Here is a 21,628-nt window from a genome sequence, read left to right as displayed (position 1 = left end):
TGATTCAGACTTGGTTTGTCCAACTCAGAATGCTGAAGCATCATATTATCTTTGGAATACATTTTTACACAGGAAGACTGTGGATTTTGTCTTCCATCACTTTGAAAGTGCATTGAAAGCGCATTACAAAAGGATCTTTTAATGGCCAGTATGATCAGGAGGAATTATTACAGCAAGCAAAACCTCTTAATGTTCAAATGGGTACCTGACTGTTGTTTTAAGACAGGTTCACAATTTTTCAAGTCTATCATTTGAGCACATAGCTGAGTATTCACAGTCAAGGTAACACCATCAGTACAAATGATAATAGAAATCTGGCAGCAGTCAAATCGTGATTAGCTCAGAATAAGCACACAAGGTACAACAGGAAGTCGTCAACTTTTATGTTCGACTAACAAGCTTCAACCAAGTCTCTCATGCAAAAGCAGACTTCCATTTAGCATTTAGTATACAGGCTGCTGTATGAACCACAAGATCAAAAAGAGTTAAACAGTTTGTCCGCTGTTCGTCTGCTGACTAACAGCGCGGCCAGTGACCGTGGCGCTGAACTGACGTATTGCAGAAACCTGTTGCCTCCCATCGTGCCGTCATTAGGCTCATCTTTGCCGACAGTCTGTACCCAGCATGTTCACACCAGTGGGGACGGGTTCCTCTGGTGGCTGCCTGTGATTGCATTATGCTGTGAAAATGAAACGAGGGAGTGGAGTGGATTTGATTAGAAGGCGATGGTTGGATAAATGGGAGGGATGTCTCCTGCTTTCTGCTTCTTTTGTGTTTCACTCCTTCATGGCGCACATTTCTCTTTTCAATGGCTATTGTATTTCCTTTGTCATTTCCCTCTCAGTTTGAATTTCATTCTGGAAAATTTGGTTCATTTGTATTCATTTCTCTCCGTCTTTCTCCCCCCCCTCCTCCTTTTTTCAGCCGTCCGTGTTGAGTGATTATAGCGAAGATGGGCCTGTAAAGGCCAGTCCAATTATTGTGTTTGAACAGCACTGCTCTCTAGCGTTGTGCTCATCAGACACAAGACTCTTCTCACTTTGCAGCCTGTATCATACAAATACAGGGCAGCTTTGTCTGTTCAGCTCAGACAGAAAATGTATCACATTTATATTCACACACGCTTCTCAGCCCAGGCCCATTATAGATCACTACTATTGGCGACCTCTCAAGATGTTTTTCTAAGTGATTTGTTTTTTTCTCAGTCATGATTCATCAGACTGAGAAGACACTTAAAATGCATAAATTAGTCTGAAATAGATGTTTTGATGGATATCAGCATTGTCACTTGTTAACATTACAGTAATGTCACTCCCACCCATTAAAAAATACTAAAGCAAGACCTACCCAGGTGAACATTTAAAGCAGGGGATTTTTGTGGCCGCTGACGTTAGCTCAACAGCCTCCGTGTCTCTGGGGTAGGCTGACGAGACGGCCCCCCTGGCAACAGGATTTATGTGTGTCCATGGAGCGGCAGGTAATGAGTCCCTGGGAGGTTGGTAGTAGCTAGGTGCAGTATTAGTCGCTTTACTCATCCACAGCCTGGAGTCATGAGTCAAGATCAGTGCAGTGAAGGGGTTTAGAGCAACTGAAAAGCTCATTGGCGAATGCTGTCAACAAATGTTCTCGCTTTTACTCTGGCACTCTTGAAAGTTAATATTACATCCTGGGTACATGGTAAGACAGCAGTCATGAATCAGGATAGATCCACACAAGCACGCACACAGATACGCACACACACACACACACAGACACACACGCACACACAGACACACATGAACATATACACTAAAAGACACAATTTGTGCAACAGCATGACCAATGTTTATTGGAAGTACTTTGAAACAGTTGACACTGACAGCATATTCTGGTTTGTCCAGAGTGATGAGGATCCTGTTTTTGAAAAGATACACTGCTATTGAATTTTTGGACATGCTAGTGGCTCTATGGATGCCAATGTCGGCCGGTCCACCACTTTGGTCCACACTAAAATATCTCAACAACTATTAGATTGTTGTGAAATTTTGTGCTGACATTCATGTCCCCCAGAGGATGATTCCTAAAGATTTTGGTGATCCCTTCACTTTTGATCCAGTGCCACCATAAGGTTGATATTCATAATTTTGAGTTAAATATTTCAACAGCTATTGGTTTTGTACGTTGACATTCGAGGATGAATTTTAATCATTTTGGTGATCCACTAACTTTTCCTCTAGCACCATCTTCAGGTCAAAATTTTAATTTGTCCAATACTTTGGTTTATGACGAAATACCTGCAAGACTAATGACATTCCCATCAGCTTCAGCTGTACTTTGTGTTTATTAGTACACTAATTTTCTAATTGGCAAATACTAGCATGCTAACATGCTAAACTAAGATGATTAACGTTGTAAACATTACACCTGCTAAACATCAGCATGTTAGCATTGTCATTGTTTACCCAGGTTCACAATGCTGTGTCCTGTCAGGGTTTTGCAGAAATGCTACACTGCACCGCTCTGTCCCCGGATCAATACCAGCAATTATTGCTGTTCTTGTAAACCTCATAATACGGTTGAATTGACAGATTAAATGATTAATGATCATCGATTGAGTGCGGGCACAATATGTGGTCTATTAATCACTTTTATACAATCTTTGCTCCCAGTTCGACCAGTGGCTGAAGTGGAAGATGATGATTCTTCTGTGTGTGTGTGTGTGTATAAGCATTAGGAAGAAAGAAAATTCTCCAGCACTGCATCTAGAGCCACGTGTTTACCTTGGTAGCCCTGGCAACAACAGAGCGGACAAAGCAGCCGAGTCCTTGAAAGCAGCAATGTCGAGAGAGTGAATAGAGCAATAAGGAGATGCGATGGCGCAACAGGGAGATGCAAGGAAACTGTATGTTTGTGTGTGTGTGTGTGTGACTGAGGTTTACACATGTGTGTTTGTGTGTGTATCCATAGAGTCTAGTTGAACAAAAGGACGGCTGGAACACGCAGTGCTGCTGTGTCTCATTTTTCTCACAGATGGGAAGATGATCAGATATCGGATGTTGCGTTTCCTTCCGTCTGTACAGTCACAAGCATCACTGACCTCGCGAATAATGCTGTCATGTTGTTACCCTTCAGTACTCAGGCTGATGACCGAGTGAGAGTTGAGAAGAGGGACAGCGCTCAGTTTGAGTTCGCCTCTGCAATGAACACAGTCACCGAGTTCTACTGCCACTCCCAGGAGAAAGGTGTGTTTGTTTTTGCCACTGTATGCCTCCTTTTCTTTTCAATCTTTTACTCTATATTCCCTTCAGTTACTCATATACTCTCATTCAGACCAAGACATCCATTCATCTGTAAAACACTGGCTGTGTCTTAGGAGTGGGCCCTGTGACTCATGGCTGTGTTTTATCTGTGAAAATGTGGCATGTTTGTGCATCTGTGTCCTCCAGGCTCTCGCTCTCTGTCGAGTGTAGCATCCTTGGAGAGCCCAGTGATCTGCTGTCTGGGGCCGCTCATTCAGTACCTCCAAGAATTCAACTTAGAAAGAGTTCTTAGGAGTGAAAGGTACATGCAAACACATGTACACACAGACTTAGCAACACAGGCTGCAAGCATGATTCTCCAGTGTTCCCACTGGTCTTTGCAATACTGGGTAGAGATGAAACGATGAACTAATTAATCGATTAGTTGATGGACAGAAAAATGATCATCAGATATTTTGATAATCGATTACCCATTTCAGTCATTTTTCAAGCAAAAAAAACAAACTTGTCAAACGTGAGACTTTGCTGCCTTTTTTTGCTTGACATTGTAAACTGAATCTCTTTGGGTTTTGGACTATTGGTTGAACAAAACAAGACATTTGAAGACGACACCTTGGACTCTGGGAAGTTGTGATGGGTCATTTTTTAACATTTCATAGACTAAACGATTAATCTAAAAGATAATCGGTAGATAAATCAATAGTTAAAATAATTGTTAGTTGCAGCCCTAACCCTGGGATAACATGGGATTTTAGGCTTTACAGGAACATACCACAATGTATCATACAACTTATTTCACACTGGTGTTGCTTTAAAATGCAGCTTTTAGCCCTTTTTTCCCCATGTACAACATTTTGAAGTGAACTCCAACATTTACAACAGTTTTCTGTCAGACTTTGATTTGAGTTGTAGAAAGAAACTTTCATCATTCCAGTTATCACATTTTTAAACCTCTCCACAATAGATACATTGATCATTTGATCATGCAGCTGTATTTTAATACGATTTTGTGCTCCATGCAGCTCATTCCGGCGTCTGTCCTGTGAGACGAAGGGTATGATCCTCGGTGCTGCCACTCTCAGGAACCTGGAAATCCTTAACAATCAGGTAAAAGCTCATCTCAGTAGGCAGCCATGGCCACTGATCAAGCATAATGAAGAGGAGAGGTGTGTCTGGATGATAAATGGTTTACACTGCACCATACTGTAATAATTCTCTGGTGTATACAAATTGCTAAACAGAAACATCTGCACCTTGTCTTTGACCTAGTGAAGACAGTTCTGCTGTTTGCTAGAGCCAGAACTATTTTTAAGTCTTTTGAGGCAAGTCTCAGGTCTTTTCAAGTCAAGTCTCAAGTGGGTGAAGGGAAGTCATGTTACAGGTCTCACAATGCTGACCATTTAAGTGACACAGTATTTGAACATTTTTCTTTTAAACCTGTGTTAATATTGTATTTTACCTAGCTGAGGCCAAGTCTTTTTAATAAATAGGCTTAATCATTGCATATGCGTTGTGTGTGGCTATGCATGGGGCCTGCACGCTGCTGTCTCATTTATTTTTAGCAGTGCTCGCCTCATAGTTCTAGGGATGGCAGTGTCAGTCATTCAGTCGATCGGTCAGTCGGTCCACCACTGTGTACTTTGTGTTTAGTGCTAATGAGCAAATGTTAGCATGCTAATACCCTAAACTAAGATGATGAACATGATAAACATTAACTGCTAAACATCAGCATGTTTATCATTGACATTGTGAGCATGTTAGAATGCTTATGTCAGTGTTTAGCCTCACAGAACCGCTTGCATGGCTGTAGACTCGTAGGTTTGTTTGTTGTTCGGGGTCAAAATTTGAAGCTCGAATGTCTTTTGCTTTCAAGTATCAAGTCAAGTGAAGTCTTTAGGGAGTTAAGTTAAGCTCTGTTTTTGGTCTCTACTAAGTCCTGAGGGAAATATCTGGCTCTTTAGCTGCTAAATGCTTCACTATGTTCTCCAGCTAGTCGCTAACTTTATCTGTCTGCTGTTTGGTGCTGAGAAGGTAGTGTACAGTTTTTAGAGCTTTTTCCCTGAAAACATCTGCCTGCTGTGGCTTAGGGCGATAATTCTCTGTAGGTTCATCACTGCGCACATTGTCACACTGTGATTTGATACATTATTTAAAAATATCCATTATAGTCTCTTTAAGTTAAGTCTCAAGTCCTAATTTTTGTGACTTAAGTCTGACTCAAGTCCAAGTCTTAAGTCTACTACTCTGGCTAGAGGAAATGTCGAGGGAGACTGCTGAACAGAAGTGCAGTGATGGTTAAGAAGCTTGAACGTGATGTTTGTTACATTCACTTAAAAAAAAAAAAAGCCTGGGGAGTAGACAGACTGATCTTCTTTACTTGAGTTAACAATTTTGGCAAGCTTTCAGCACATAACAGTGTCGACAGCTGGCCAGATAGAAATGTCATGCAGCTTACCAGGTAGATAGATACCTTCCAGTGCAAATACTCTTGTATATATGTCAAGAAATAATTTTACAGTCATGGGTGCACAGTGGACTGTAAACATTTAATGGGTGAGTAAAATTGTCATTTCTCTGATCACAAGAAAATGTTCAGTGACTAGTCAGGCTTGCGTGGGTGACGGCTCAAAAGTTCAACACGACTCCGCTGCTGTGGCATGTGTGTCACACATGGAGTTCAAGCTTAGTTCTAGCCTCCTCACCTGGCTGCTTGTGGCTTCCATCACCTGCTTGCTGCTTATATTTATTACATCATAATGTTTTTTTCCTCCTAAATTTGGCTCATTCAAGTGATGTATGTGTAAGCTGCATTTTGTTTTTGTGTGTGTTCTTTCGATGATAGACAGATGGTGGTGTGAAGGGCAGTCTGTTGTGGGTGTTGGACCACACTCGCACTCCGTTTGGGAAGAGACTGATGAGGAAGTGGGTGAGCCAGCCCCTCACAGACCCACAGTGAGTACAGGATACCCTCTAACCTCTAATGAAGCACGACTGTCAGTGCTGAACTGCACCAATTCAGCATACAACACGAATGCGGCATTACTCCAAGGCTGTGTAAAAGCTCACACAATTTTGTCAAGATTTAGATTAGAGATGTTAGTTAGGGCCATGTGTTTTTATTGTTTTTCAAGCTGCCTTATTGCAAAAAGAATTCCCTCTTGTGGGACAGTAAAGATCTGAATCGAACTGACTAGACGGGCTCTGGACTGTCAATCCTAGCACAGGCTGCAGGATTTAGACACAGCTTGAGAGAAAGCACAGCCTCAGAAGCCTAATTTTGGGCAAATTAGGCCACAGTTACAGGACCATGCAGCTTTGCATTCACTTCATTGGGGGGGGACGAGACTGGCTATATGATGGTAGGGGTCCAGACGCAGATGGGGGCATCAGACAGTTGAGAGTTCCACCAAGAATTTTAAAATAATAATAATAATGTAATATTAATAAAGTATTAATAATAGGAATGATAGTGATAGGAATAATAACGATAATAATAGTAATAAGACTAATAATAACAATTGTAGTAGCAGTTGTCGATCATGAACACAGGGGCAGCAGGAGGCCCACAACCACAGATCCAGTCTCTGCAGCTCTGGAGGCAGAAATACCTGCTGAAAGCCACAGAAGGAGAGAGGAGAGAAACGAGAACGCACAGAACTACGGGAGAGAGAAGATGTTGAGTTAGTAACATGCATTAATGGGATAAAAATGCATACAGACGGAGAGAGAGAGGAGGAGAGAGGAGCTCAATGCATCATGGGAAGTCTCCTGGCAGTCTAAGCCTATAGCAGCATAACTAAGGGATGTTCAGGACTCACCTAAGCCAGCCCTAACTAAAAGCTTTATCAAAGAGGAAAGCCTTAAGCCTTCTCTTTAATGTGGAGATGGTGTCTGCCTCCCGAACCCAAACTGGGACCTGATTCCACAGGAGAGGAGCTTGACAACTGAAGGCTCTGGCTCCCATTCTACTTTTGGAGACTCTATGAACCACAAGTAACCCTGCATCCTGGGAGTGCAGTGTTCTAGTGGGGTAATAAGGTATCATGAGCTCTTTAAGATACGATGGTGCTTGATCATTAAGAGCTTTGTAGGTGAGGAGAAGGATTTTAAATTCTATTCTGGATTTTACAGGGAGCCAGTGCAGAGAAGCTATTATTGGAGAAATATGATCCTTTTTTCCTGGTTCTTGTCGGTACACGTGCCGCAGAATTCTGGATCAACTGAAGAGTCTTAAGGGACTTATTCTGGCAGCCTGATAAGAAGGAATAATGCAATAATCTAGCCCAGAAGTAACAAATGCAGACTAGTTTTTCAGCATCATTTAAAGACTTAAATCACTGCAGTTTTGAAGAATAAAGTAGTGGATTAGTGTCTGCTTTGTGACTTGCATAAATGAGCTTCAGAGGTGACATGACTGTTGTTATTATTAAATTATCTGTACTTCCCATTTTCTTTTTCCAATGTTTGAATTAATAGTTTGAATGAAATTCTCCAATGTCACACATAAAGAAGTCAGTGTTGTTAGAGAGAATGTAATATTGTGCCCATAATGTCAACACTTACCTATTTTTCACCCAGTGGAGAAGTTGTTCCTCTTTTCAGAAACACCGTAGGGTGTTCTGGAGGCGACCTCTTTAAATAAAAACGCTGAAACTGACTCACAGCACTTCTGCTACAAACAACCTCTCAGCTATAATATTGCAGTACTATTCCAGTTCTCTTCTCTGCAGTGTAATTTTATTATCCATGTATTGATTGTGTGAGTATTTTCTGTGTGTGTGTGTGTGTGTGTGTGTGTGTGTGTGTGTGTGTGTGTGTGTGTGTGTGTGTGTGTGTCCTTCTCCCTCCCACAGTGCAGGGATTATAGCTGTAGATTGGGCACTGCTCTCAGATTATACAGATAGCTCCTCCACAGAATTTCAGTAAAACCCAGATTACACCCAGGCACATTAATTCCAAGATACACACACACACATGCCGACACACATACTGTGAACTAATGGGAAAAAATCACAAACTGCAGAAATTCACCTTAATATAGATAACACTATAATCACTTCCTTCAGAGATGGTTGATTTTAAGTTGTTCTGGCTACTGGCAAGCCTCAGTACATCACAGGCAATTTGTTTTAAGTTCAAAGCATCTTTTTGAAAAACAGTACCTTTCAATCAAGGGCAATTCAGCTTTGCAAGTGACAAATTTCTTTTGCTGATGACTGGGATTGAACATGTGAATTTCTTTGACTCTTTGCCTTCCTTCGTTCCTATCTACTTTCTGAATTCCTATCCTTCCTTTCTCCCTTCCTTTTCTTCCATGAACCCACAGGTCTATCTCAGGGAGGCAGGATGCTGTGCAGGAGATCCTGGAGTCGCACTCTCTCACTTTAAATTCCATCAGATCACTGCTTATGCATTTGCCCGACCTGGAGAGAGGCATCTGCAGCATATACCACAAAAAGGTAAAAAGTAATAAAAAGGGACACACACATGCACCTCTTGCAAATATGATAATATCTTTTTTGACAACCTTGGTCTTATTTTTGTAGGATTGGTAATCATTCCTGTCAGTTATGATAACATTTTACTTACCATCTTAAACTGAGATCGGTGGGTGTAGTGACACAGTTCAAGACGGCTAATAAAAATGGTCAAAACTACAAAAATCTGATGCAGGCGATAAAAAAGCAGACCTCCTTTATCTTGCTGTTTTGTATAAAAATGAAAACCAAGACAATTTTCTCTCTCTCTGTTTCTCTCATCCACTTTTTTATGACGTGCTTCTTGATTAACAAAAGGGAGCACCTGATTGTCTGACACGATCTCATTTCCTTTCGGACCCATTTTTGAAATGTCAGAAGGCTTCATCCCACGTGTGTGTGTCTCTTTGTGTGTGTGTGTGTGTGTGTGTGTGTGTGTGTGTGTGTGTGTGTGTGTGTGTGTGCACGCGCATTGTACAGAGATGAGAGAGGCACTCTGGTCTGATCTTGATGTCTTGTTTCATGTTCAACTTCCTGACTCCTTCATATATTGTTAAAAGAAAATGATCAAATGTCACCAAACACACACACACACACACACACACAGGGGCCTTAATTGTCATTGTACCCATCTGTAGATAAATAGGCCTGTGTGTAATGGCCTGTGTCTCTATGGCTCCATTGACATAATGGGAGGGAGGGCATGCTCACCGTCTCCAGTCACTGTCTGTTTGGGTTCATGAAAGAGCTTCACAGGGGCTGCTGACATGGGGGCCATTAAAACTGCAGCATGTGATTGATACTATAAACCATTGTCAGTGTGACACTCATTAACCTTTCATGACTTGGTACTATACTGTGACATCACTAATGGCAATATGAAGTCAATATAATCTAAAATATCACCTCTTATGCAGAGCATTGATTAATCATTAACTGGATTTCATCTTAAATGATCACCAGTGCTATTTTTACAGCCGCAGCATTGACCAAAAGGATTGCTATAAAGTAGACAGCTATGTTTCTTATAATGTGGATTATCAGCAGTTACCAAAAATGCTGACATTTACACAAATTGAAATAGATTAATGGTAGCCTTATTTAAAAGTGATGATAAATGTAAATAATTCTGTCAGTGAAGAAAGATTTCAATGACTGAAATTCTGAAGTAAGCAGTAAAGCTGTGATGTAAATTTTTTTGGGTAATGGTAAATGACTGTACTTGTATAGCTCCTTTCTAGTCTTTCTGACTACTCAAAGAGCTTCACACTACATATCACATTCGCCCCATTCACACACTGATGGCAGGTGCCATCATCAGTACAAAGAAACTAACTAATCAGTCACACACACTCACACACCAAAGACACAGCCCTCGGGAGCAATTTGAGGTTCAGCGTCTTGCCCAAGGACACTTCGACATGTGGGCTGGTGGAAGCCGGGATCGTATCGCCGACCTTCCAGTTGGTGGACGACCCGCTCTACCACCAAGCCGCAGCTGCCCTTTTGGGGGATATGTTTTATTTTCTTTCTGCCATGTTGTGAAGACTTGCAGTCTGTGCTGCTGCTAATGAGTGGCGTCTCTCAGAGCGTTGGCTGTAATACATGGTTGCTCTTTAAGCTTGGCTGTAGTAACCAGTGCATATGAGATTTAGTGATTTAATCTCGCTGGCTTAAAGAATCCCCCAGTAACACAACACATGCAAACACACATACACAAAGGAATACAGAGAAAGTGATTTGCATTTTGTTGGAGAATTAAGAAGGTATTTCTTATTTCTGGTGTATAAATGATCATTACGTTCTGATCAATTGCAGCTTCCCTTACAATTGAGATACATTATGTCAGAACCATTGATTGCTCAACCATCATCTTATGCATATCTTTGTTTGTATTTGTGTGTGTGTGTGTGTGTTCCAGTCTTCCACGCAGGAGTTTTACCTGATTAGTAGCAGTCTTTCTCGCCTGGGGCTGGAACTACAGGCCTTGCTCCCAGCTATTCAGTCACAGATCAGCTCGGCGCTGCTCCGAGGCCTCTTGTTGGACACTCCGGACCTGCTGGCTCCAGCCCACAGCTTCCTCAAAGTGCTCAATGAAAAGGCCGCCAAGTGAGTATCCAGCAGCACGAAAAGGAGGTGTCTTGGGGTGAAAGAGGAAAAACTGAGTATTTTGAATGAGATAGCGATACAAAAAAGTACCTAAATATCTCTGCTTTGCAGTGCAATAAAAAAACACCACAAGACTGTCGTGGTAGCACAGATATATCTTCAGTTAAAACAAAACAAGGGCCAAAAGTCAGCAAAGAATGTTTTCTTACACAAAATAGTCAGTACTGTTACTGTTGAAGTAGATATCTTACTGCTATGGAAAGCTTTATGACTGAGTGACTGATGTGCTAGTGGTCATTATTCATTACAAAAGAATATGGTCAATCAAGTCAGCACTTTATCATGTAGATTGCTTTGTTGTATGCACTCACTATAGTCTTGCAACTAAAGATTATTTTCATTATAGATTCTAATCTATTTTTTAATTAACCGATCAATTGTTTAGTCTTAAAAATGTCAGAAAATTCTGAAAAATGGCCACCATGATTTCTTAGAGCCCAAGACCACTAGCAGTCCAAAAGCCAAATATTTTCTATTTGCAATGATATAAAACAGAGAAAAGCAGCTGACACCAGCCAATGTTTGGCATTTTTGCTTGATAAGTGACTTAAAATGATTACTCAATTATCAAAATTGTGTTGTGTTTTTTTTTTCAGCACTAGTGGAGGGCTTTGAATAGTACAGTTAGTTTTTGGGAAGACTGTCTTGCTAATTCACTTTCCTGGTACACATTGTTGTGTGATAGTATTGTATTATCCTTATCTCAAACTTAAGAAAAGGAGAGTAAGCAGCAGCATTTGTCAAGATTTGCATGTCATTTTATTTTGCATATTTTTAAATGGACATAGATCAAAGAGCCACCAGAGACCATATTTGAATATACGCATTTGAATACCTAAACTATAGTGAGTGCCTACTGTGCAGGTCGGGATGTGTCTACTTTTATTAGCTTTTTCTTATATTTGTATACATTTGTGTGTGGCTTGCAAGGTATTCATTTGTAGTAAAATGTTTTACTTCATTAAAGATGTGTTCCTCCTCAGCAGTCTTTTCAAAAAGTATTCCATATACCACAATGTACATGTTGCACATTGCATAATAATCAAAAGTACCCCCCCGCACTAACTTCTTGTTTTTTATAACATTGAATCACAGTGAATTAATTGATCTTTTTTTGACACTGATCAGTAAAAAAACACTCTTTAATGTCAAAGTGAATACAATTTAAAGATATTTCATATTTAAAAGTTAGAAATCTCTGTTGAGGGAGAAATTGGTGTCTCTTTGATTCTTCTACAACTGGATTTCATTCGAAGTCAGTTGCTAATTTCATTCAGTTTCATTGCTGAAGACTGGTACAAAACGGTAAATCTAGAAATAAGTCTAACAAGTTGACATTAGTTGCCAATGTTCGTGTCTATGTTTATGTGATGTTTACACACACACAACACACACACACACACACACACACACACACACACACACACACACACCACAGTACCACGAAATTAGGCCTAAAAATGTAAGATACAATGTAGTGTAGTGAGTACATGCGTGCTGTCACTCCACTTAATGTACTATCAACAGTTGGCATGTCACCTTCTAGTGACACAGGGACAATTGTTTTGTCAGGGAGGCGGATCAATAGGTTTATGTCTCAGAAACTGTCCTCTATTGTGTGTCTGTCCCCCTTGAACAGGCTCCTTGGATGTATTGTGATATGTTGCTAGTGGCTGTAACATTTGGACTATGTGTTTGTGTGTTTGTGGAGGTCGGGAAATAAGACAGAGCTGTTCTCAGATCTGTCCGGCTTCCCGGTGCTGCAGGAAAGGAGGGAGCAGATCCAGACTGTCCTCAATGAGATTCAAGACCACCGTAAAGAAATCCGACTGATGCTGAAGGCCCCAGCACTCGACTACATAACTGTCTCTGGACAGGAGGTACCGTCTGTGTGTGTTTGAGGCTGAGAGTGAAAGACAGGCGGGAGGAGATTGATGGCCTGATTTGGGTGGAAGACTGAGTCACGGTGATGATCTGATGTCTGAGTGTGTGTTTTTGTATCAGTGTGTGTGTCAGTTTTAATCAGGAGTGACACATTCTTTTGTCCGTCTGCCCCCGTCTTATTTATCAAAGTCTTCCTCCTCCTCTTCCTCCACTGCCTTCAGTTTCTGATTGAGGTGAAGAACTCACTGTCGTCCACTGTTCCACCTGGATGGGTCAAAATCAGCAGGTGAGCTCACAGTTGCAGCACACATTCACACACACGCACACACACACACACACACACACACACACACACACACACACACCCTAAAACCAAGTCTTAACCTTCATAAAGCAGACTCTCCCAATGTTTTTGTCCCCACGGTGACACAAGTCCCCATGGGTTAGCGTGCATTCAGGTTAAAGTCCTCACTGGGAGAACATGAAACACACATGAAATACGATGATATGTTAGTGGCTTTGACAGTCTTTTTAAAATTTGCTCTGTGGTGTTAGATATCACCTCTGAACTGACTAACATGTTATCTGGATTGAGTTTGAATTATTTTATTTTAGTGTCATCTGAGATTTAACTGCATAATTCTGAGGAAATTGATTTTTTCACTGAACGGTGTAATGGGGAGTGTAATATGTTTCGCTTTGAATCTAAAAGACTGAATATAGCAAATTAGTGATGAAAAAAGGTTGGTAATTGTAACAATAAATCAGTTATATCATGGCAATGGAAAATACATATTTCTGACTGGTTGTATATCGATTTAGAACGCCGCCTTTTGTGATCACACTTTTATTGATATACATGCAGTATATTTCTATGGCAACAGCAAAGCCAAAAACACAGACAGTTGGAGCAAGAGAGCAAAACAATCTAACTATACTACTACATAAACAACCAAAATGCAACAGCAAAAGTGTGTTTAACTGTAGGTAACCATAGCAACAATATTTGCTTTTAAACAGTACTACCAGGTAATTTGGTGATAGAACTAATATAATGGTTTAAAGCTGCACTAATCAATATTTTTATATTAACAATACATCAAAGGACTACGTTTAAAGTTAAAGGGGTCACTCATAGTGACAAACCCACAGAGAAATATCACCTGACTCTTAAGTTCCCCTCAGCTCTATTGAGCATTTAGCCTCTTTGGTTCACCCTCACTGTTCTTCTTAACCTCGTTTCCAGACGCAGGCAGTTGTTTTCAGCCAAAAAACTGATAAACCCACTGTACACTACTTGTCCAGTACCAAATGGGAGTTAGATAGAGGCAGTGACTAGCTGATGAACTCATTAGAGCATTTAGCAGCTAAAGAGCCAGATATTTCCCTCAGGAGTTGCTGGTGAGCTAAAATGATGATTGGACTGAACCGGCGGCGAGAGGTGGGTAGGTAGTGCAGTAACCAATTCGACATGTGTCAGATGTTTATTGTAAATAAATGATGCAGTCCAATCAGATGCAGCTCCTGCACCGATCTGTATCATTATGCGCCGAAACAGCAACAACAGTCGCCACAGCAGTAAATTTCATTTGGACTGACAGCTTGGTGGATCTGTCCAACGATGGCGGGAGGTGTCGACATTTCCTGACAGCCTCGCCTCTTTCTGTGTGTTTCTACCCTAACTGTATTAATGCACTTTGAGGTGTTGAAAATAATGGACTAAACGCTTCTCCACAACTACTCTGATGTTTTCCGACCCCATCGTGTCTATATTTTATTATTATCAGGACACATCATGGGTTATGTTTTCATATTATACACCCTCACTGTATTCTAGGGCAGTGGTTGCCATCCCAAGGGTTTTGATCCCCCAAGGGGTTGCAATATAAATCAGAGGATCGGAGGGGTTGTAAGTTAACTAAGTAACAGGATAAGAAAGAGAAAGAAAACTATGCTACACCAAATTATGCTTAATTTTCAGACATTCCTTGAATCTTTGCTTTTTTTCTTGTGAATAACTGGATAATTTTACTTCTTCAGGTCTCTAAAAATGATCAAATAATTAAAACACTCTTTGTTTGACCTGGCCATAACCCATAGATATATGCAACTGGTGATGATTGGTGACGAGTAGACATTGCTTTGTTTAAGGGGCTATAACCTAAAAAGGTTGGTGCCTGGCAGTCCCAGCACTTGTTGATGCTATGTATGTGGTATCCGTTATTTTAACAGTGATTGCTGTTCCACCCTATAAGTATATACTAAATACACAGTAGTTTCATTCCTTGCTTCAATCCATTTTTGTTTGCCTGCTCCACCTCACCTCCTTGTCCCCTCCTCTGCAGTACCAAGGCAGTCAGCAGGTTTCACTCTCCTTTCCTGGTGGAGCACTACAAGAAGCTGCTGCAGCTCCGGGAGCAGCTGCTGCTGGACTGCCAGAGGGAGTGGACCAATTTTCTAGAGTATGACAGACACATACACACACACACACAGCTGATCATAAGCTCAAATGAAAAACTGCTAAAAACATGTCGGTCTCTGGCTCAGAGAGATGCCTGCACAGCTCTCAGCCTGCCAGAATTAGTCTGTTTTCGTACACTGTCAGTGCCTTCTGCTCAGACCACAGTATGCATTTACCTTAATTTACACTTGAAAACTCTCTCTCGCTCTCTCTCTCTAGTCAGTTTGGGGAGCACTATCACACCATGAAAAGGGCTATTAGTCACCTAGCAACCATGGACTGTCTCTTTTCATTGGCTGAGGTGGCCAAACAAGGGGACTATTGCAGGTGATGTCCTCTCATGATGACCGTAAATATTGGTGTGTATGTATGTGTGTGTGTGCACGTGCTTGTGTGTGTGTGTGTGTGTGTGTGTGTGTGTGTGTGTGTGTGGGTGTCCTGTGTCGTGTCCTATAGTCTCAGACAGGCTGTGTGTGGGAGTATGCACCAGGCTCAGCAGCGTGCTCTGCCAGAACACCAACATCTCTCCCACTCACATGCACACACACACACACACACACACATACAAAGTCACACACACCTTTTATATTGTATATTTCTACCATTTTTTGTGTTTTAGCTTTACATCCATCCACGACTTCGTGTTGCAGTCCTTCTTTTTTGCTGTATTTGGACATTTAATTCTTCCTACCCCGATAGTCTTCTGTTTTACCATTGCTCCCTTTAATTCACTCACTTTTCCACTTTTGGTGCATGTGAATGTGTGTTTTTTAAAAGGAATAGTTTGACATTTTGGGAAATACACATGATAAATATGAAGCTATAGCCAGCAGCCGGTTAGCTTAGCATAAAGAGTGGAAACAGGGGGAAACGGGTAGCCTGGCAGAAACTTCCTGGAGTCTTGTCGTAACCGTAATAGCCAGGCAATCAGCAGAGACAAGTTTATTTTTAATATGTGTTTTATAGATATTTATTTTAATTTCAGTTATGTTAAATGTCCAAAATTAAGTGTTATATTTACAGTCATGTTTGATAATAAGGTGTATTGTTCAACTGAAGTAAATATCTTTACTTATTTTTTTGTATTTATATAAAAAAGAATATCAGGCGATTTTGATTTTATTGGTATTGGACTCAAAAATGCAATATTAACCTGTAAATAAACTGTAAAGAGAAAATGAAAAAGTATATACTCTAGACATGTACATGTGTGTTTGTGTTTAAATGGGTGTGTGTGTGCCTAACTTACTGAGTGTGTTCTCTGTGTTCAGGCCAGAGATGTGTGACAGTCAGCGTCAGATAATGATCAGGGACGGCAGACATCCTGCCATCGACTTACTAATGGGAGAGCACAACCAGTATGTGCCCAACCTCACCGCACTACAGGTACACACACACACACACACACACACACACACACACATGCGCATCCTACCCCTTAAACACAACTTAATTCTAAAACCAAGTATTAACCTTCAAACAGCCCTTTGAAGTTGTGAGGATCGGTCAAAATGTCCTCACTTTCCAAAAATGTCCTCACTATGTAGGTAAAAAACATGTTTCAGTCCTCACTATGTAGCAAGTACAAATACACACACATACACACACACACACACACACACACACACACACACACACACACAGAGGCTCATTCAGAGTGCTTCGAACAAAGTCGAGCCAAAACACACAGACGTTTGCTTGCTCACTAACTCATTGAGACAGTTCTGAAACAAAATTGCAACAGCTCACACACATAAATACACACGTGATGCACACACAAACAGACTTGCATGACACCACACACACTTCCTCGCTCAGTGTTGGAGTGGGTGTAGGTTAATCTTTCAACAGAAGCACAAGCCAATAGGAAGAGAAGCCAAGCTCTCAATCCACCCACCTCCTCAGCTGTGCAGGACAGCATGAAAATATCTTATTCTGTCTCTCTCCTCGTTCGCCTTCTGTCAATGTCACTGTTATTCTCCTCTCCTCTCCCTTTCCCCTCCCCTACTACAGAATGATGGCAGGAGAACTATGATAATTACTGGTCCTAATATGGGGGGTAAGAGCTCCTACATCCGCCAAGTTGCCCTGATTTGTGTTATGGCTCAGATGGGCTCCTACGTCCCGGCCTCTGAGGCCCGTCTGGGCATGCTGGACGGCATTTACACCAGGTATGAAGACAAGCACATTGAAATCTACCTGTTCAATCCTTATGTTTGACAGCTCTGATTAAACCCAGTTCAAAGGTGGGGTATGCGATTCTGGAGGAATCCAATACCTTGACAAATACCATGATATAGAGTGAACAATGACGCAGCAAGTAATATAACTAACGTTAGCTAGGTTGTGGGTTAGCAAACTGTCGCTACAGTTGCTGCTGCGAAGCTAACAGCCAGAGAGGACAAGACGGTTTCCCAGAGCCAGCAAACCAGCTCCAGACAGCGATACTCCCAACTCTCCTGCTACTATAGCTAACATCACAGCAACAGCATATCTTGGCAGACTAGAAAGTAAGCTGAATTTCCATGGGCATATATTAAGTCATTTAATGTTACCTGGCACACACATCATGGCTGGAATGGCTGGAATAGTGTTGTGTGGCTCGATCCGAGCCACTTTATTTCCCATTTACAGAGCCAGGGCTGTGTACAAACACCAGATTTTTTTTCAGCGCACACACTGGACGGACAGCTTGCGGACCACGAGGAGATATTTGCTGAATTTAACAAAAAGTGTATTGGATTAGAATCGCATACCCCACCTTTAAAACCCTAGACTGTTAGAAATAATAACAGACTGCATTTGATGATAACATATGGTCATCATATTTTCATGTTTTGAGAAGTGACATGAAGGTAGTGTGTGCAGATCCCAAACATGATATCAAGTGTGTTGGTAAAAAAGCAGAAACAATCTCAAGAGAAAAAGGCGCCTGCACACTGAATAGATTCTCCCAAAAAAGGATGATGATTGATATGGAATTGATTTCTCTGAGTTTTGTGTTGTAAATATTGTAAATAATTTGATGTGTACATATTGACGTAATTGATGGGCTCAAACTGGGATTCACGCATGGGTTGAATCAGGTGAAGTCTGTATTTGGACCTTTTTGGTCACGTGTTCAACATCACCTGAGGTAGACGAAATGTTGAAATGTCGTAATTGTAGTTAATAAATTGTCTCTTTGGGAGTGTCTATTCTGTGTGCAGGCGCCTTTTTCTCTTGAGAAGTGGCTTGGTAATATGTACTGTACTTCACCAACCACCAATATTGATATGAACATCTCTGTTGTGTTTATTGTCTTCTGTTTTTAATTGTATCTGTGCCTTCTGTTACAAAGCACACTGAGACTAATCTGTTTTGTTTTTAAGTGGTTTGATTTAATGTTGCAACATTACTGATTACCTACTAATGTTGCATCATTGATAAACGATTCGTTGGATATGCAAGAAAGCCGAAGACACAACCTGCAAAACCTAAATCACATAAATTAATGAACATGGGAGGGCTTTGATGGGTTATAAATTAGTTTTCAAACTTCCTGACACTATCACAATTTTGTATGATACTTTCAATAAAGATAATGTGGGGGGAAAACATTTCCGATCGGTTTTCTTCTGCTGCAGTTATTTTAATTCTTCTTTGCATGAAAAACTGACATTTAAAAAAATTCTACAGCAAAATCTCTGTCTAAGAAGGTTTACGCTGGATAATCCACAAAACACACAGTCAACAGTTTTCATTTGAAGAATTACTCTAAATGAAAGCAGTTGAAAGCTGCAACTGAGAAAATGTGTTCTCTTTGTAATCTGGATGAACTGACACTTTACTATAAATCCTCTAGCTTGTGAATTGGTTTCATCAAGCAGTTTGATGCAGCTGCACACGAACATGAACGCAGCTCGCTTGTTATGTTTCTTGGTGATTGTTGAAACATGTAGATGTTTTCCCGCCAAGCATTTTAAAGATGAGACTTCCACAAAGAATGACTCATTCACACTTAAAAACAGGTTCATAAGTTTACATTAATGCATGCATACAAACACTATGCGTATATATACCTAGTCCATTATGTAAGTGACACAACAATATTGATGAACAGACACACAAACACACTCAAGAAGTGATATCAAGAAGAGTGACTTTTTCTAGCTTCGTCTCCGTCAACGGGAAGACGAGGACAGTGACCATGACAACACTGACGGAGCACAACTCACTTTCACCCCTGCAGATTCTTTCTTATTAGTGCAATTAAAAATAAGGACACTGGTGAATCTGCTGTGGAGACAACCTGAGGACAAAACTTCCCCCAAAACATCTCATTCACCTTCATCATCTGTTACATGGTGGAGTTTATTTCTAGGACTGACACTCAAAACTAATCCCTTCTAATCCCATTGTGTTCCTCACCACACCGGAGGAGGTGTGTGAGGGGGAAAAAAGATGAACCAGAGTTGTTTGACAAGGCTGGCTCTATTGTTCTGTCATGGTTCGGTACGATACGGCTCTCTGTATCGTAGGAACCCTCAGACAATAAGGCTTTGTTGGAGAAGATCTTTTTTTCCCCCACTGATGATTATTCTCATTATGATGAGAGTAGCAGTAAGTTTTGCATGTAGTTTCCAGTCCTGACTACATATTAGTGTGGAACACAGGCCAATTTATGGTCTCTGTGATTCTGCCTCTGCTGCACTATGTGATTAGACTTAATGGCTTGCAGATGTGTGTAATTGTCTTTTTTGTGGGTTTAAGCATGTTCTTATGTATTAACCCAGTAGGAGCCAGAGACTTGTCAGCACACCAGGAGTGTATGTGTCTGTGTGTCAGTGTGTCTGTGTGTGTGCGTTCTTACTTATATCCTTGAGAGAAACTTCATATTAGTGTAATGAGGTGATTTTGGCTGGTCACGTACGTAAGGGTCTGCTTTAGTGTTTGGTTTAGTGTTATTAGAATGACGGGTTGTGTTGATTAGATGAGGGTTGAGAAGTAAAGAAGAGATCATAAAACTGAGTTATTAATTGTAGTACAGATCATATATTTTGTCATGCCATAAACTGAAACCGAAAGATTTAAACTAAACCAAAATAAAAAACTTATCAAAAAACATGTCAGTTGGCACATAACAGTTAAGTGCTGTGTTTGAGTTCAATTTGTCAAATTAATTGGATTTATGATTAAAAATAAGATTATAATATGAATGTGACATGAAAGAAAGGGCTCTGTATAAAATCTGAGTGAAAATCAGTTTAAACTCATTTGCTTTGTTGAGAGCAGAGAGCTGTGGAAAATCTGGATATTCTTTGGGCAAAATTAGCACGAAACAAACAAATAAAAAGCCTTAGGTTTGGGTTATAGTTAATGCTTGTTTAGAAGTAAGAGTTTGAATTGGGGAGCAATTAGTGTCAGCTTTAGGTCAGGGTAGTAGTGTCAAGTTAGAGAATGAGTCCACTTCAGTCAGTGAAGGTCTACATAAGTAAAGCAACACAGAATTGTACATGTATTTGCATGTGTGTGTGTCTCTGTTATTAAGTCAGGTCTCTGATCGGAGTTGGAGGTTAATATCCTCTCATTCTCTCTGGAAAAAAACCCCCATCTTAGAGCTAATTAATGTCCACACAGAAAACGTGTGAAAGCTTTTTTCTCAGTATCCGCTGCCCTCTCTTGACATCCTCTGTTACCTCTGTCATCCTCTGTTACCTCTGTTGTCCTATCTGTTACTAATTGGACTGCTCGGCCTCTCTTTATCGCTGAGTGTAACATCCTGAAGAGAATCTGTTTTGATAATAAACCCTCAATCAGTTCCCACCGCTGTGTCAAGCGTAATAGACTCAGCGGTGGGAATTTCTTCATCTTGTGTTTGTATGAGAGATGTGTGTTTATGAGCGAGAGGGAGACAGACGTTGAGTGAGAGCTTGTGAGTTTCACTAGGGTGCTATAAGCAGACTTTGTGGGTTGGGGGTAATGAGATGGTGCGTAGGTGTCTAATGGGATATCCTGTCTGAAATTATCCAGATGATTGATTACCAGTACCAATGAGAATAAAGTGAATAATCTGGAGGTTTAAAGCAGCGTGCCGCCTCACAGAGTCTTGGTTTTATTTTCCTGCCCACTCCACTATGCTACAGCATTTTTACAAATATGACATACACTGGTTTGAGCATAATTCTGTGTGTGTGTGTTCTTTTACAGACTTTAGCAGAGTAAGCCAGCAGCCTTTTGTGTGTGTGCGTGTGTGTGTTTCCTGGCGGCTGACAGATGCATATGTGTATGTGTACGTATGCAGCTGCTGTGTGTGGTTTCTTGTCGGTATTGAGTCCTGAAGGTTATAGAGCACATTCTTCCATCCCTTCATGGTTGTTATGGAAACAGCAAAAGGAAGCAGAATGTAAAACTGTGTT

General features: G+C 40.8%; 1 protein-coding gene across 3 annotated transcripts in view; it reads left to right on the top strand.

Moving 5' to 3' along the window:
* msh3 (mutS homolog 3 (E. coli)) overlaps positions 1 to 21,628 on the top strand; it is a 50,649-nt gene that overhangs the window by 6,712 nt on the left and 22,309 nt on the right. For all 3 annotated transcript variants that reach the window (XM_044196334.1, XM_044196335.1, XM_044196333.1), the window contains exons 9-20: positions 3,112 to 3,221; positions 3,426 to 3,540; positions 4,262 to 4,346; positions 6,082 to 6,191; positions 8,566 to 8,698; positions 10,638 to 10,825; positions 12,597 to 12,765; positions 12,991 to 13,055; positions 15,115 to 15,231; positions 15,450 to 15,557; positions 16,502 to 16,616; positions 17,244 to 17,401. In XM_044196334.1, the coding sequence (XP_044052269.1) occupies positions 3,112 to 3,221; positions 3,426 to 3,540; positions 4,262 to 4,346; positions 6,082 to 6,191; positions 8,566 to 8,698; positions 10,638 to 10,825; positions 12,597 to 12,765; positions 12,991 to 13,055; positions 15,115 to 15,231; positions 15,450 to 15,557; positions 16,502 to 16,616; positions 17,244 to 17,401 (1,473 nt within the window). The remainder of the gene's footprint in view (positions 1 to 3,111; positions 3,222 to 3,425; positions 3,541 to 4,261; positions 4,347 to 6,081; positions 6,192 to 8,565; positions 8,699 to 10,637; positions 10,826 to 12,596; positions 12,766 to 12,990; positions 13,056 to 15,114; positions 15,232 to 15,449; positions 15,558 to 16,501; positions 16,617 to 17,243; positions 17,402 to 21,628) is intronic.

Source organism: Siniperca chuatsi, linkage group LG5 (genome assembly GCF_020085105.1).
Source record: "Siniperca chuatsi isolate FFG_IHB_CAS linkage group LG5, ASM2008510v1, whole genome shotgun sequence".
In the NCBI taxonomy this organism is placed as follows: Eukaryota; Metazoa; Chordata; class Actinopteri; order Centrarchiformes; family Sinipercidae; genus Siniperca; species Siniperca chuatsi.
This window is presented reverse-complemented; position numbering and strand designations above follow the sequence as displayed.